Source organism: Salmo trutta, chromosome 21 (genome assembly GCF_901001165.1).
Source record: "Salmo trutta chromosome 21, fSalTru1.1, whole genome shotgun sequence".
Classification (NCBI taxonomy): Eukaryota; Metazoa; Chordata; class Actinopteri; order Salmoniformes; family Salmonidae; genus Salmo; species Salmo trutta.
This window is the reverse complement of record NC_042977.1, coordinates 19,180,005-19,196,905: the sequence shown is the minus strand read 5'-3', so window position 1 is coordinate 19,196,905 and position 16,901 is coordinate 19,180,005. Positions and strand designations below refer to the sequence as shown.

The window sequence follows — 16,901 nt, the reverse complement described above, 5'->3', positions numbered from 1 at the left end:
ACTTCTTTAATTGGTCTAGCCTATATTCCAAAATTAAACAAATTCTAGTAATCACCTTTGATTGTAGACTGTATTATTATGCATACTGGATGGACTGGTTACCTTATGCTACGCTCCAACATTTCTATCCATGAGTCTGGGAGAGAACGTAGAGGCCTAGGCATTGTTGTTGGTGCAATGATTGTGCAGGGCGGCTTACAGAGTTAGTCTACAATTATAGTGAATTTGTATTTGATTTTGAATAGCCTAGTAATAGAGAATGTATAAAATTTTAGAATTAATTGGGTGACACTTTACCTTCCACTACAGAATATCTCACAACTGTGCGTTTCCATCTCCTCCCCTCTCTCCTTCATTCCTTTCTCAAGGGCGCAGAGAGAGGGGCTTTCGACAGTTTAACTAAATACTCTATATTTCATTGTGAAAACATGTTATTTTCGATGTTCTCGAACAGATTTCACTAGGTTTCCTAAATTAAGTACTGGGTAGCTGCAGGAACAGGCTTGGAGAGCCCATGGCATAGAGAGTATGGGCGCAATATCACCTGTCATGCAGTGAGAGGCTGCATGCTCCTCAAACAGTGGTTGATGTCTGGAGTGAAATAACTGCAGTAGCCTACCTGAACCAACCGGTGGGAAAGCGACCTCCATTCACTATTCGTGTGCATAGGCGGATTACGTCTTTTTTTCTTCCTGCCCATTTGATAATGGGCCCTTCTAAATATAAACTAATGTGAACATATTAGTAAAGACAATATTACATTGAGAATAGTCTGATAGGTGATAATATGATCACTTGATGAGAGAACCGTTTGTGCAGCCTGAGGCAAGGAACAGAGCACAAGCTTTTTTCTGCGACGTTGTTAAATCATCAACAGCCTTTAGTCGTACCATGAGGCCCATTATATGTTTGATTTATAAGACATTCTAAGGTTTGTATCTCTCACAAGTTGCCAAATAACTCAATCTAGCGTATAGGACCTGTTTCAAATGATCTCTTTTACATTTCAACAGAGCCACTTCATCTGTGCACTCGCTCCGGAATGGGAAAAATATCCTTTCTATTTGATTCAGCTAAGTTCAATTATATTCCTCTTACTATTAAATATTATAATATAAAATAACGGCACGGGACTTAAAGGCATAACTTGTCAGCTAAACCAACACGCCTACAGCCAACAGGATAACATACCAACTCATATTCTGTTCTTCTGAAATACATTTTCTTCATATCATGTTTCCTTAGACCTACCTAAAATAAATCATGGATTTATTGTTATGGTGTATATTAAATTGATTTCTTAGACTTGTTAAAAATGTAGATGTTCCAAAGGCACATCAGCGGCTTGTATGTGTGAAGGCCTGGAGAAGCTAAACGTGGTAATGTTAATGAACGGTCAATTACCGTGAGACCGGCAGTCTTTTGCATGACAATAACCGGCTGACAAAATGTCACAGCCCTAGTTTTCAACCTCCTGGAGACTGTCCATCAATCATTACCCATTGACTGTGTGTGTGTGTGTGTGTGTGTGTGTGTGTGTGTGTGTGTGTGTGTGTGTGTGTGTGTGTGTGTGTGTGTGTGTTTGCTGTGTTACAGGTGTGTGTATGACCTGTCACAGAGCGGGGTCTTGTAGCCCTTGGTGATCTGTTCCATCTTATAGTTGTAGGCCAACACAAAGAGGGTTCTCTGCACACTGCTCATCTCCTCCACCTTGGTCATCACATTCTTATAGATCCGATCCATGATCTCCTACAGGAGGGAGAACGAGGGACAGAGAAGGAAAGAGGACAAAACACCACCTCAATTAAAAAATAAATAATCATTCTGTGCGTATCTCTTACTCAGGTCATATTTAACAGAATATTAACGGCTTATATATATATATATATATATATTCTACGGTAGCTTTAGTGCTTACCGGTACAGCAGCCATGAGTGTAGGTTTTAGAACACTGGTGTCTCCTTTACTGCCCTTCTTAATCTTAGTCGACTGGGGGGGAAGAGAGGAGAGAGAGAGATGGATCAGACTAGGAGTAGAGCACAGCTAGGCCTGTTCTCTAATAGAGGAGGAGGTCCAATAGAGGGTTCCTACATACCGCGTGTGTTGTCGAGCCTTGGTTTACGGTCTCGCTCTGTGTGTGTGTGTGTTCACCTGGTCTGCTAGCGTCTGTGGGGAGGAGTATCCGATGCAACAGCCGTGAGAGATGCACACCATCTCTGCACTCAGCTCCAGAACATGGGCCAGCGGCAGGTACCCAATGTAGGTGTCTGTCTCACTGCACGAATGGAAACAAAAAACATTTTATTCAACTGCCAAACATACAGAAACTATATATATATGGAATCATGTAGTAACCAAAAAAAAGTGTTAAACAAATCAAAATATATTTCATATTTGAGATCCTTAAAAGTAGCCAGCCTTTGCCTTGACAGCGTTGCACGCTGTTGGCATTTTCTCAACCAGCTTTAATCACCTAGAATGCATTTAAATTAACAGGTGTGCCTTTCTTTTCTTCTTAATGTGTTTGAGTAAATCAGTTGTGTTGTGACAAGGTAGGGGTGGAATACAGAAGATAGCTCTATTTGGTAAAATACCAAGTCCATATTATGGCAAGAACAGCTCAAATCAGCAAAGAAAAATGACAGTCAATCATTACTTTAAAACATGAAGGTCAGTCAATCTGAAATATTTCAAGAACTTTGAAAGTTTCTTCAAGTGCAGTCACAAAAACCATCAAGTGCTATGATGAAACTGGCTCTCATAAGGACCGCCACAGGAAAAGAAGAACCAGAGTTACCTCTGCTGCAGAGGATAAGTTCATTAGAGTTACCAGCCTCAGATTTCAGCCCAAATAAATGCTTCACAGAGTTCAAATAACAGACACATCTCAACATCAACTGTTCAGAGGAGACTGCGTGAATCAGGCCTTCATGGTCAAATTGCTGTAAATAAACCGCTACTAAAGGACACCAATAAAAAGAAGAGACTTGCTTTGAGCAAGAAACACGAGCAATGGACATTAGACCGGTGGAAATCTGTCCTTTGGTCTGATGAGTCCAAATTTGAGATTTTTGGTTCCAACCGCAGTGTCTTTGTGAGACGCAGAGTAGGTGAATGGATGATCTCTGCATGTGTGGTTCCCACCGTGAAGCATGGAGGAGGTGGTGTGATGGTGCTTTGCTGGTGACGCTGTGGTGATTTATTTCGAATTCAAGGCACATTGAAGGAAAAGCAGTCAACAAGTGCTCATCTCATGTGGGAACTCCTTCAAGACTGTTGGAAAAACATTCCTCAAGAAGCGGGTTGAGAGAATGCCAAGAGCGTGCAAAGCTGTCATCAAGGCAAAGGGTGGCTACTTTGAAGAATCTCAAATATAAAATATATTTTGATTTGTTTAACACTTTTTTTCTTACTACATGATTCCATATGTGTTATTTCATAGTTTGTATGCCTTCACTATTATTTTACAATGTAGAAAATAACCCTTGAAAGAGTAGGTGTCCAAACTTTTGACTGGTACTAATATAGAGAAGAGAAGAGAAGAGAAGAGAAGAGAAGAGAAGAGAAAGGAGATGAACAGCAGGACACTCAGAGATATTCATGAGATGAGAAAGAAAGAGAAAGAAAGAGATACGTTTACATTCTGTAGGGCAAATGGTGGCAGAAAGAAAGAGAGAAAGAGATTAAGAGAGAGAGAGAAAGAGAGCAAAAGCGAATGAATGAGGAAAAGAGAAAAGGAGAAAAACAGTGATCAGGGCACACAGGGGGGGGGGAAAGAGAGTGGCAGTGAGAGAGAGAAAAGTAAAAAACAATTAGCAGTCAATCTAGAAGACACCATAGTACTCTGTACGTACTCCAGGTCTGGGATGCGCTCTGCCATGCCTGTGACGCCCGCGATGATGTTGCTATGGGAGATCATGACGCCCTTGGGGATGCCCGTGGAGCCGCTGGTGTACATGATGACAGCGATGTCGGAGGGCACCGGCCGCCGGCGCGCCACCACCACTACAGACGCGCGCAAAGAGAGACAGAGAGAGAAGGGGAGGCAGCAGGGAAGTTAAAGAGGTCACACAGAAAGACTTTTGGGTCAGAACATTGCACAATGCGGGAGCATCAGAGAACGGCTATCGATCTTTCTTTCAAGAGAGGGCATGCACATAGCACAGGGCTAATACAATCTGATAGGATATGACAGAGAGGGCTATTCGGGTACAAAAAACTATGATTCTGGAAGTCAGATTACATTTGAGTCGCTAAGACCACAGGGCAGAAGTACTGTACCGAGTCAGACAACACGTAGACCCAAACACACACACACACCCCTCACACACACACATCCACGCTCTCCCTCCTTACTGTTGTCGGGTCTGGAGCCCAGCTCTTGCACGGCGTCCATGTTGTGGACCATGATGCCGCGGGGGAAGCCGGGCCAACTGGTTGGCTTACTGTCCACCACAATGATGTGCTGCAGCCGAGGCACCTCCAACAGAATGTCCTGGGAGGAGAGAGGGGGAGAGAAAGTAGCTATTGACTGGAGATTGCAGTCGGACTGCTTAGAATCAATGTAGTCTATGATCTACAAATCATCTCGCATTCCAAATAACTGCTCATTATGCCATTAAGACTAGCATTGCCTTGTACAAACGGATCCCCTCAAACACACTGAATGTCAACACTTAGACTGTCTGCTCAAGGACTGTAAGTGGGCAACTGTTCCAACGCATATTTATGGGTGAAAACTATTCAAAATGTAGTCATGTTTTGAAATAAATAAATAAATAAATAAAATAAAATATATATATATATATATATATATTTTAGGCAAGACTATTTAAAATGTGGGAAAGTTGTATTATCTGGCTGGAGTGTGTACTATCTCATATGGCATTGCAGGAAGTGATCAAGACAAGGCGAGCAGAGCTTACCTTGAGACGGCTGTGTAGCAGGTCTTTGCTGGTGATGATGTGGGTGATCTCAGTCTCGTTCAGACCATGGGCAATGGCCGCTCCGCCCAGAGTAGAGTACAACGTCACCACTGTCAGAATGACACAGACTGGACTTAGAGATTCATTGTGTGTGTGTGTGTGTGTGTGTGTGTGTGTGTGTGTGTGTTGCTATAGTGTGCTACTGTCTAACATAAAAACTCACATGGGAAGTTGTATATGAAGCAGGCCTGTGCTGCTATCATCCACTCGGCCCTGGTCTCACAGAAGATGGCGATGTTACACTGAGGCCTCTGGCCTAGAGCGGCCAGCCCACTGCCAAAACACACTGCTGCCTGGTGGGTCTCCTCATACGACATCCACTGATACTCCCCCAGGATCACCTAGAGATAATACAACCACATACACTGTTAACACTAATATACTGCTGCCTGGTGGGTCTCCTCATACGACATCCACTGATACTCCCCCAGTATCACCTAGAGATAACACATCCACATACACTGTTAACACTAATATACTGCTGCCTGGTGGGTCTCCTCATACGACATCCACTGATACTCCCCCAGGATCACCTAGAGATAACACATCCACATACACTGTTAACACTAATATACTGCTGCCTGGTGGGTCTCCTCATACGACATCCACTGATACTCCCCCAGGATCACCTAGAGATAACACATCCACATACACTGCTAACACTAATATACTGCTGCCTGGTGGGTCTCCTCATACGACATCCACTGATACTCCCCCAGGATCACCTAGAGATAATACAACCACTGTTAACACTAATATACTGCTGCCTGGTGGGTCTCCTCATACGACATCCACTGATACTCCCCCAGGATCACCTAGAGATAACACATCCACATACGACATCCACTGATACTCCCCCAGGATCACCTAGAGATAATACAACCACTGTTAACACTAATATACTGCTGCCTGGTGGGTCTCCTCATACGACATCCACTGATACTCCCCCAGGATCACCTAGAGATAACACATCCACATACAATGTTAACACTAATATACTGCTGCCTGGTAGGTCTCCTCATACGACATCCACTGATACTCCCCCAGTATCACCTAGAGATAATACAAACACTGTTAACACTAATATACTGCTGCCTGGTAGGTCTCCTCATACAACATCCACTGATACTCCCCCAGTATCACCTTCAAACACACACACAGGTAATATACTGGGACAGATTGGTAGGCTGTGGACATCTGAGTGGTGGAATTAAGATTAGAAGGATTGGTTGATTTGATTTGCACTTGGGAGTCTAGTATAAATAGGAAGAGGCTATATGTATACAGCGCAGGGCTGTCCCCGACTAAGAAAAAGCTTTGTCGAGCTAGAGTCGTCGGTCTATTGGTCTACATTTGAAATGCATGCATTTTTCCACAGACACCACCTATGTGTTTGAATAAGCTTGTCTGATGCTTTAGTCACATTGTTTGATTAAATAATTAAGACACACTAATGACTCAAGAGGGAAACCGATGGCCACGCGGTGCTAAAACAATAAAATGACAGCGAGTGCCTGTGTGACTGAGTAAGGTTGTCGCTCTCTCTCCTCCTTGCTGCAGTGAACAAGCACCACAGCACAGCAAGTGTTTATCGAGCTCTCCGTGCTGAAGCTGCACCATCATTACAGCCATTTAGTTCCTTACCTGAGTCTCTGACTGAAAAGTTATGTTACCAAAATCCCTCATTTGTTAAGGAAAAAAATCCTATCCCCTCAACTCTTGCTCTCTTTACGTGAAACATGGTTATAATGTTTCACATTATAAAATTGGTTATAAACTCTGAACACAGCAAAATGGATGCGGAAGACCTGAAAATGAAACTTGAAATGGGGGAATGTTTACTGGTTGCTCAGGAGGGAAAGGGGAAGTCAGATGTGTGGAAGACGTGACTTAGCCGTGTAAACTACTGGAGATCCAGATAAAGGAGGGTCTGTTATAGCCAGCACTGTGTGAATATTAGGCCTGTGTGTGCCAAACAGGTGCTGTTAGATTACATTATTATTATTATTATTATTTTCTGACCATTTGGAACAGTATCAACACTAAATAAATGGTAAGTAATACCAGAGAGTTTGTAATTTAAAAAAAAGCCTTTATTACAGCATAGCAATAAAATACGATTGGTGATGCAGCATAGCAATGATTGGCATTGACTGCATTTTTTTTTTTTTTGTGTCCGGTTTGGAGCGAGTAGTCGCACTTCGCTTCGCTCCACAGGTAATATTACACTTCATTACATTACAACGGTTTGATTTGTTTGATCTGAGCAATTCTTCTTAGCTAGCTACATAGCCGTCTTTGTATCAAAGATAATTGTGTAGTTTAGAGTAATTAGAGTAATTATCGAGGTTAGCTAGCCAGCTATTTTCGTCCTCCTAACGTAGTCAACACTGCTAGCTAGCCAACTAGCCAACTTCTACCGACTAGCAGCACTGTAGAAACTATTACATTACAACGGAACGACTTGATTAGTGTAGTGTTAGTGTTAGTTAGCTAGCTACATAGTTGTCTTTGCTGTCTTTGTATCTAAGATAATTGTGTAGTTTAGAGTAATTATCAAGGTTAGCTAGCCAGCCGCGCCGCGACGTGGCGCCGTTGTCCAGACTCCAGACTTAGTCAACACACCTAGTCATCATCAAACCCACTGCTAGCTAGCCAACCGTTACCGACTAGCAGCACTGTAGATACTAATACATTACAACGGAACGATTTGACTAGTGCAGTGTTAGCTAGCTAGCTACATAGTTGTCTTTGTCATAGCTTGATAATTGTGTAGTTTAGAGTAATTATCGAGGTTAGCTAGCCAGCTATTTTCGTCCCCCGCGACGCCATTTTCCAAACCTAGCCAACTATTACCGACGAGCAGCATTGTAGAAACTAAATACATTACAAAGGAACGTCTTGATTAGTGTTATGTTAGCTAGCTACATAGTTGCTTTTGTATCATGACAAGGTGTAGTACTGAAACTATCGAGGTTACCTAGCCAGTTACACGTTCAAACAAAGTCAACAACGCAGCCACTGCTAGCTAGCCTACTCCACCCAGCCAGCAGTACTGTATCATTTTCGTCATTTTAGTCAATAAGATTTTTGCAACGTAAGCTTAACTTTCTGAACATTCGAGACGTGTAGTCCACTTGTCATTCCAATCTCCTTTGCATTAGCGTAGCCTCATCTGTAGCTTGTCAACTATGTGTCTGTCTATCCCTGTTCTCTCCCCTCTGCACAGGCCATACAAACGCTTCACACCGCATGGCCGCTGCCACTCTAACCTGGTGGTCCCAGCGCGCACGACCCACGTGGAGTTCCAGGTCTCCGGCAGCCTCTGAAACTGCCGGTCTGCGGCCAACAAGGCTGAGTTCATCTCAGCCTATGCTACCCTCCAGTCCCTAGACTTCCTGGCGCTGACGGAAACATGGATTACCACAGATAACACTGCTACTCCTACTGCTCTCTCCTCGTCTGCCCACGTGTTCTCGCATACCCCTAGAGCATCGAGCCAGCGGGGTGGTGGCACTGGAATCCTCATCTCTCCCAAGTGGACATTCACTCTTTCTCCCCTGACCCATCTGTCTATCTCCTCATTTGAATTCCATGCTGTCACAGTTACCAGCCCTTTCAAGCTTAACATCCTTATCATTTATCGCCCTCCAGGTTCCCTTGGAGAGTTCATCAATGAGCTTGACGCCTTGATAAGTTCCTTTCCTGAGGATGGCTCACCTCTCACAGTTCTGGGTGACTTTAACCTCCCCACGTCTACCTTTGACTCATTCCTCTCTGCCTCCTTCTTTCCACTCCTCTCCTCTTTTGACCTCACCCTCTCACCTTCCCCCCTACTCACAAGGCAGGCAATACGCTTGACCTCATCTTTACTAGATGCTGTTCTTCCACTAATCTCATTGCAACTGCCCTCCAAGTCTCCGACCACTACCTTGTATCCTTTTCCCTCTCGCTCTCATCCAACACTTCTCACTCTGCCCCTACTCGGATGGTATTGCGCCGTCCCAACCTTCGCTCTCTCTCCTCTTCCATCCTATCATCTCTTCCCTCTGCTCAAACCTTCTCCAACCTATCTCCTGATTCTGCCTCCTCAACCCTCCTCTCCTCCCTTTCTGCATCCTTTGACTCTCTATGTCCCCTATCCTCCAGGCCGGCTCGGTCCTCCCCTCCTGCTCCGTGGCTCGACGACTCATTGCGAGCTCACAGAACAGGGCTCCGGGCAGCCGAGCGGAAATGGAGGAAAACTCGCCTCCCTGCGGACCTGGTATCCTTTCACTCCCTCCTCTCTACATTTTCCTCTTCTGTCTCTGCTGCTAAAGCCACTTTCTACCACTCTAAATTCCAAGCATCTGCCTCTAACCCTAGGAAGCTCTTTGCCACCTTCTCCTCCCTCCTGAATCCTCCCCCCCCCCCCCCCTCCTCCCTCTCTGCGGATGACTTCGTCAACCATTTTGAAAAAAAGGTCGACGACATCCGATCCTCGTTTGCTAAGTCAAACGACACCGCTGGTCCTGCTCACACTGCCCTACCCTGTGCTTTGACCTCTTTCTCCCCTCTCTCTCCAGATGAAATCTCGCGTCTTGTGATGGCCGGCCGCCCAACAACCTGCCCGCTTGACCCTATCCCCTCCTCTCTTCTCCAGACCATTTCCAGAGAACTTCTCCCCTACCTCACCTCGCTCATCAACTCATCCTTGACCGCTGGCTACGTCCCTTCCGTCTTCAAGAGAGCGAGAGTTGCACCCCTTCTGAAAAAACCTACACTCGATCCCTCCGATGTCAACAACTACAGACCAGTATCCATTCTTTCTTTTCTCTCCAAAACTCTTGAACGTGCCGTCCTTGGCCAGCTCTCCTGCTATCTCTCTCAGAATGACCTTCTTGATCCTAATCAGTCAGGTTTCAAGACTGGGCATTCAACTGAGACTGCTCTTCTCTGTGTCACGGAGGCTCTCCGCACTGCTAAAGCTAACTCTCTCTCCTCTCATCCTTCTAGACCTATCTGCTGCCTTTGATACTGTGAACCATCAGATCCTACTCTCCACCCTCTCCGAGTTGGGTATCTCCGGCGCGGCCCACGCTTGGATTGCGTCCTACCTGACAGGTCGCTCCTACCAGGTGGCGTGGCGAGAAACTGTCTCCACACCACGTGCTCTCACCACTGGTGTCCTCCAGGGCTCTGTTCTAGGCACTCTCCTATTCTCGCTTTACACTTGGCTCTGTCATATCCTCACATGGTCTCTCCTATCATTGCTATGCAGACGACACACAATTAATCTTCTCCTTTCCCCCTTCTGATAACCAGGTGGCGAATCGCATCTCTGCATGTCTGGCAGACATATCAGTGTGGATGACGGATCACCACCTCAAGCTGAACCTCGGCAAGACAGAGCTGCTCTTCCTCCCGGGGAAGGACTGCCCGTTCCATGATCTCGCCATCACGGTTGACAACTCCCTTGTGTCCTCCTCCCAGAGTGCTAAGAACCTTGGCGTGACCCTGGACAACACCCTGTCGTTCTCCACTAACATCAAGGCGGTGACCCAATCCTGTAGGTTCATGCTCTACAACATTCGCAGAGTACGACCCTGCCTCACACAGGAAGCGGCGCAGGTCCTAATCCAGGCACTTGTCATCTCCCGTCTGGATTACTGCAACTCGCTGTTGGCTGGGCTCCCTGCCTGTGCCATTAAACCCCTACAACTCATCCAGAACGCCGCAGCCCGTCTGGTGTTCAACCCTCCCAAGTTCTCTCCCGTCACCCCGCTCCTCCGCTCTCTCCACTGGCTTCCAGTTGAAGCTTGCATCCGCTACAAGACCATGGTGCTTGCCTACGGAGCTGTGAGGGGAACGGCACCTCCGTACCTTCAGGCTCTGATCAGGCCCTACACCCAAACAAGGGCACTGCGTTCATCCACCTCTGGCCTGCTCGCCTCCCTACCTCTGAGGAAGCACAGTTCCCGCTCAGCCCAGTCAAAACTGTTCGCTGCTCTGGCACCCCAATGGTGGAACAAGCTCCCTCACGACGCCAGGACAGCGGAGTCAATCACCACCTTCCGGAGACACCTGAAACCCCACCTCTTTAAGGAATACCTGGGATAGGATAAAGTAATCCTTCTAACCCCCCCCCCCTTAAAAGATTTAGATGCACTATTGTAAAGTGGTTGTTCCACTGGATATCGTAAGGTGAATGCACCAATTTGTAAGTCGCTCTGGATAAGAGCGTCTGCTAAATGACTTAAATGTAAATGTAAAAATTGGCGCTAACAGAATCAGTAGGCTATTAAACAAAACACCCAAACAGGCAACAGAAGCAGGATGTTTCTTATCCCTGTAGATACACTACCATGGGCTGCCAAGTGGCGCAGCATTCTAAGGCACTGCATCTCAGTACCTGAGGCGCAAGAGTCCCTGGTTCGAATCCAGGCTGTATCACAGCCGGCTGTGATTGGGAGTCCCATAGGGCGGCGCACAATTGGCCCAGCGTCATTAAGGTTTGGCCAGGCTAGGCCGTCATTGTAAATAAAAATGGGTTCTTAACTGATTTGCCTAGTTAAATAAAGGTTAAGTAAAATTGATACTTGTAGTGTATGTGGACACCTGAGGTCGAGCACTGATGGGCGATTAGGCCTGGCTCGCAGTCGGAGTTCGAATTCACCCCAAAGGTGTTCAATGGGGTTGAGGTCAGGGATCGGTATGGACCTTGCTTTGTGCACAGGGGCATTGTCATGCTGAAATCGTCTAGAACGTCATTGTACACTGTAGAGTTAAGATTTCCCTTCACTGGAACTAAGGGGCCTAGCCTGAACAATTCAAAACTGCCCCGGACCATTATTCCTCCTCCACCAAACTTTACTGTTGGCACTGTGTATTGGGGCAGGTAGCGTTCTCCTGGCATCCGCCAAACCCAGATTTGTCTTTGAACTGCCAGATGGTGAAGCGTGATTCACTCCAGAGTCCAATGGCGGCAAGCTTCCAGCCGACGCTTGGCATTGCGTATGATGATCTTTGGCTTGTGTGCCACTGCTCGGCCATGGAAACCCATTTCATGAAGCTCCTGACTAACAGTTATTGTTCTGATGTTGCATCCAGAGGCAGTTTGGAACTCGGTAGTGAGTGTTGCAACCGAGAACAGATGATTTTTATTCACTACGCGCTTCAGGACTCGCCGGTCCCGTTCTGTGAGCTTGTATGGCCTACCACTTCACGGCCGAGCCGTTGTTGATTCTAGACGTTTCCACTTCACAATAACAGCACTTACAGTTAACCGGGGAAGCTCAAGCAGGGCAGAAATTTGACAAACTGACTTGTTGGAAAGGAGGCATCCTATGACGATGTCACCTTGAAAGTCACTAAGCTCTTCAGTATGGCCATTCTACTGCCAGTGTTTGTCTATGGAGATTGCATGGCTGTGTGCTCATTTTATACACCTGTCAGCAATGAGTGTGGCTGAAATAGCCGAATCCACTCATTTGAAGGTCTGTCCACATACTTTAGTATATGGATGATTTATAAAACCAGGCACATTAAACAGTTAAGCTATTGATTATATACACCTAATTAGGTTGGGGTTTCCTCTCTCCTTAATTTTCTTAGACAATTAAGGCAAGGGTTATTTTCTCGTCTCCTTACACCGCTGCTGCCTCCGTCGCATTGTTCTCAACACCAATATGCTGGATAACTTTGCTATTATGCACAAAGCAACATATAGGGAAAGGCGGAGCACTGAAGATTATGTTTCAGAACCGCGGACAGCAACCACTATTTAATGTGGGAGAGGCGCATTTGTAATAAAATATTATATTTATTAGTGTTGCATCATTATTCATACATAATATAACCATACACAATTTCAGTAGCATCTTAGAGTGATTGATTGCGCCATCCCCGTGGCCTCCCGCAATGGATTAGTCCACCGAGGCAGGTGAGAAACAGACGGGTGTCTTGTGCACCTTAAAAACACTAAAGAAATCTCGGTAGGCCAACAGCCTATTGACTGAATAATCAACTAAATGGGGTCAGCCCTATTTGTGTAGACCAGTGACAAAAAAATGTCAATTTAACTTAAAAAAAATGTATTCAGGCTGTAACACAACAAAATATGGAAAAAGTCAAGGGGTGTGAATACTTTCTGAAGGCACAGTATATTTTGAATTGTAATGTTTTTCCACCAGGTCCTCCAACCACGGTCGGTGCAAAAAAGGGGAAATTATGCAATTAGTGTTATTTTATAGACTCATCTGTCTGCTAGTTTCATAGCTGACCCCAAAAAATAAAAATACCTTGTACAAGGAGAACTACCAGACAGAACTACCAGAGGCCTTTCTCATACACAACATAAACACAAATTATACAGTGCCTTTGGAAAATATTCAGACCACTTGACTTTTTCCACATTTTGTTACGTTACAGCCTTATTCTAAAATGTATTAAATTATTTTGACTAGTCTCCCAGTCCCTGCAGCTGAAAAACATCCCCACAGCCTGATGCTGCCACTACCATGCTTCACCGTAGGGATGGTGCCAGGTTTCCTCCAGACGTGACATTTGGCATTCGGGACAAAATAGTTAAATCTTGGTTTCAACAGACCAGAGAATCTTGTTTCTCGTGGTCTGAGAGACTTTAGGTGCCTTTTGGCAAACTCCAAGCAGCTGTCATGTGGCTTTTACTGAGGAGTGGCTTCCGACTGGCCACTCTACCATAAAGCCCTGATTGGTGGAGTGCTGCAGAGATGGTTGTCCTTCTGGAAGGTTCTCCCATCTCCAGAGAGGAACTTTAGAGCTCTGTCAGAGTGACCATCGGGTTCCAGGTCACCTCCCTGACCAAGGCCCTTCTCCCCCGATTGCTCAGTTTGGCTGGGCGGCCAACTCTAGGAAGAGTCTTGGTGGTTCCAAACTTCTTTAATTTAAGAATGATGGAGGCCACTGTGTTCTTGGGACCTTCAATGCTGCAGACATTTTTTGGTAACCTTCCCCAGATCTGTGCTTTGACACAATGCTGTCTCTGAGCTCTACGGACAATTCCTTCGACCTAATGGCTTGGTTTTTGCTCTGACATGCACTGTTAACTGTGGGACCTTACATAGAGACAGGTGTGTGACTTTCCAAATAATGTCAAATCAATTGAATTTACTACAGGTGGACTCCAATAAAGTTGTAGAAACATCTCAAGGATGAACGACGGAAACAGGATGGACCTGAGCTCAATTTCAAATCTCATAGCAAAGGGTGTAAATACTTATGTAAATAAGGTATTTCTGTTTTTTATTTTTAAGTAATGGGTTATTGTGTAGATTGCTGAGGATTTTTATTTATTTAATCCATTTTAAAATAAGGCTGTAACGTAACAAAATGTGGAAAAAGTCAAGGGGTCTGAATACTTTCCAAAGGCACTGTATCAAGAAAGATAATTAAATCCACTTTTCACCCTCTTCCTCACCTTCTTGAAGACCTTCCCGTTGGGTTGGAGCTCGTCCTCCTCACTCAGCACCTCTCTTGTGCCCAGGCAGTTCCTCTCTGGAAACCTGGCCGCTCCATAATCCATCACCTTGTCCAGGGTGTCCACTCCTGGGTGCAAGGAAGACACCAGCTTCTGCTGGCTACCATCCTCATGGTTGGTCGCCCGGTAAGGGCCCGCCGGGCGACCACTCACTGACCGCGCCTTGACCCGCCGCGCCCGGTCTAGGTTGGCTCCAGCGCCCGAGAGCAGGTACCAGGGCAGGAAGGTGATGACCGAGTAGACCCAGACAACCGAGCGGAAGACCTGCAGCAGCAGTGGGTTCATGTCCTCTTTTAGTTTCATCTTGGATGTCAGGGGTCAAGGGTTACGGGGTGGAGTCTGAGTTGAGGTGGGTGGGGCAGGAAGTGTGAGGGATACACCCCAACACTTCTTTCGAAAACTGATTGTGTTCCTTCTCATGCACTGGTGGTTCCTCTGATAGAGCCGCTAGACGGACTGACAGACACAACACGGGTTTAGAGTCAGCTCACCTGTAGTGAGAGAACAGAAAACACTTTAGAGATGAAGACAGGCATAGCGGAGAGGGATAGACAGCTCAAATGCATTTAAAAAAAAATGAAACACATTAGTAATGTACCACTGTTAGACCACCCAGCAATGAATTCAGGCTACATGGCTCTAATCTCCTTGGAATAATAGTCAAATTAGGCAAGCAGTGTAATCTCCATCAGACCAGGGTTCTCTCGAAAGAACGTAAGAGGGCCGCTGCGCCCCCTTGTGGATTGGGCTGCGCCACTATGTAAAACAAATTCTAATAATTAAAACACACACCAGGGGTCGCATCAGGGGGGGTGGGGGGTCTGCTTGAAAAATGCAAAATTTGGCGTCAACGCGATCCCTGCAATATAGTACAGTTCAGAAAAGCAGAATATGGTTCAGTACAGTAGAGTATATTACATTATACTATACTCTACACATGTGCTCTACTGTACTCTACTTTACTGTACTACTCTGTGTTCTACTGTAATGTACTCTACTGTACTGTGCTACACTGCAACTGTGGGTTGGGACTACTATGATTTCCCATTGTAGCCAATTCAATTGCAGTCATTCAGTTACAGATTTTTCGGTGACCGATTTGGTAACAGTGATGCATTTTAATCACTTAGTAATTCATAAACAAAATTGTTATCAGTAAAAACATGTTTTATTTTATTTAAAAATATATATATATTTAACCCCTCCACCACCGCCCCTCTTTGGAGTACAAATATCTTTCTTTATCGGCCGACATCAGCCTTTCACAGAAATATTTGTATCGGTCTTTATTACACAGATTAAGCACTGATATTATATACATAGAATAAACAAATACATCTGCTCATTTGTTGTCATTTTTAGAAATGTTCAATGGTTGCCAGAAGAGGGTGCTCTACATACTGCTCATTGAACATCATTAAGCCCTAGGTAACAACGAGAGAGAGAGAGAGAGTAGGCATGGGGGTCTGAAGGTGAGTAGCTTGTCCTGTCCTCATCACATTCTCACTTAGCTAACGTGTGCGGGCTATCTAGCCAGCAAGGTAGTTAGTTAGCTTAGCTATCTAGCTAGCAATTTGTGCTATGTACAGTTGAAGTCGGAAGATTACATACACCTTAGCCAAATACATTCAAACTCAGTTTTTCACAATTCCTGACATTTAATCCTAGTAGAAATTCCCTGTCTGAGGTCAGTTAGTATCACCACTTTATTTATTAGTTTTTATTTATTTTACCACATTCCCAGTGGGTCAGAAGTTTACATACACTCAATTAGTATTTGGTAGCATTGCCTTTAAATAGTTTAACTTGAGTCAAACGTTTCAGGTAGCCTTCCACAAGCTTCCCACAATAAGTTGGGTGAATTTTGGCCCATTCCTCCTGACAGAGCTTGTGTAGCTGAGTCAGGTTTGTAGGCCTCCTTGCTCGCACACGCTTTTTCAGTTCTGCCCACAAATTTTCTATAGGATTGAGGTCAGGGCTTTGTGATGGCCACTCCAATACCTTTACTTTGTGGTGATTAAGCCATTATGCCAAAACTTTGGAAGTATGCATGGGGTCCCATTTGCGACCAAGCTTTAACTTCCTGACTGATGTCTTGAGATGTTGCTTTAATATATCCACATAATTTTCCGACCTCATTATGCTATCTATTTTGTGAAGTGCACCAGTCCCTCCTGCAGCAAAGCACCCCCATAACATGATGCTGCCACCCCTGCGCTTCACGGTTGGGATGGTGTTCTTCGGCTTGCAAGCCTCCCCCTTTTTCCTCCAAACATAACGATGGTCATTATGGTCAAACAGTTCTATTTTTGTTTCATCAGACCAGAGGACATTTCTCCAAAAAGTACGATCTTTGTCCCCATGTGCAGTTGCAAACCGTAGTCTGGCTTTTTTATGGCTGTTTTGGAGCAGTGGCTTC

The 16,901-nt window shown here is 45.2% G+C and overlaps 1 protein-coding gene across 1 annotated transcript in view; it reads right to left on the bottom strand.

Moving 5' to 3' along the window:
• The window catches only part of LOC115156865 (long-chain-fatty-acid--CoA ligase 3), a 34,277-nt gene that overhangs the window by 6,046 nt on the left and 11,330 nt on the right, over positions 1–16,901 (bottom strand). Inside the window, exons 2-9 of the mRNA XM_029704648.1 lie at positions 14,423–14,973; positions 5,150–5,327; positions 4,927–5,036; positions 4,358–4,496; positions 3,856–4,006; positions 2,153–2,276; positions 1,919–1,990; positions 1,610–1,749 (exon numbers count right to left, since the gene is read on the bottom strand). Of these exons, the coding sequence (XP_029560508.1) occupies positions 1,610–1,749; positions 1,919–1,990; positions 2,153–2,276; positions 3,856–4,006; positions 4,358–4,496; positions 4,927–5,036; positions 5,150–5,327; positions 14,423–14,785 (1,277 nt within the window). The 5' untranslated portion in view covers positions 14,786–14,973. The remainder of the gene's footprint in view (positions 1–1,609; positions 1,750–1,918; positions 1,991–2,152; positions 2,277–3,855; positions 4,007–4,357; positions 4,497–4,926; positions 5,037–5,149; positions 5,328–14,422; positions 14,974–16,901) is intronic.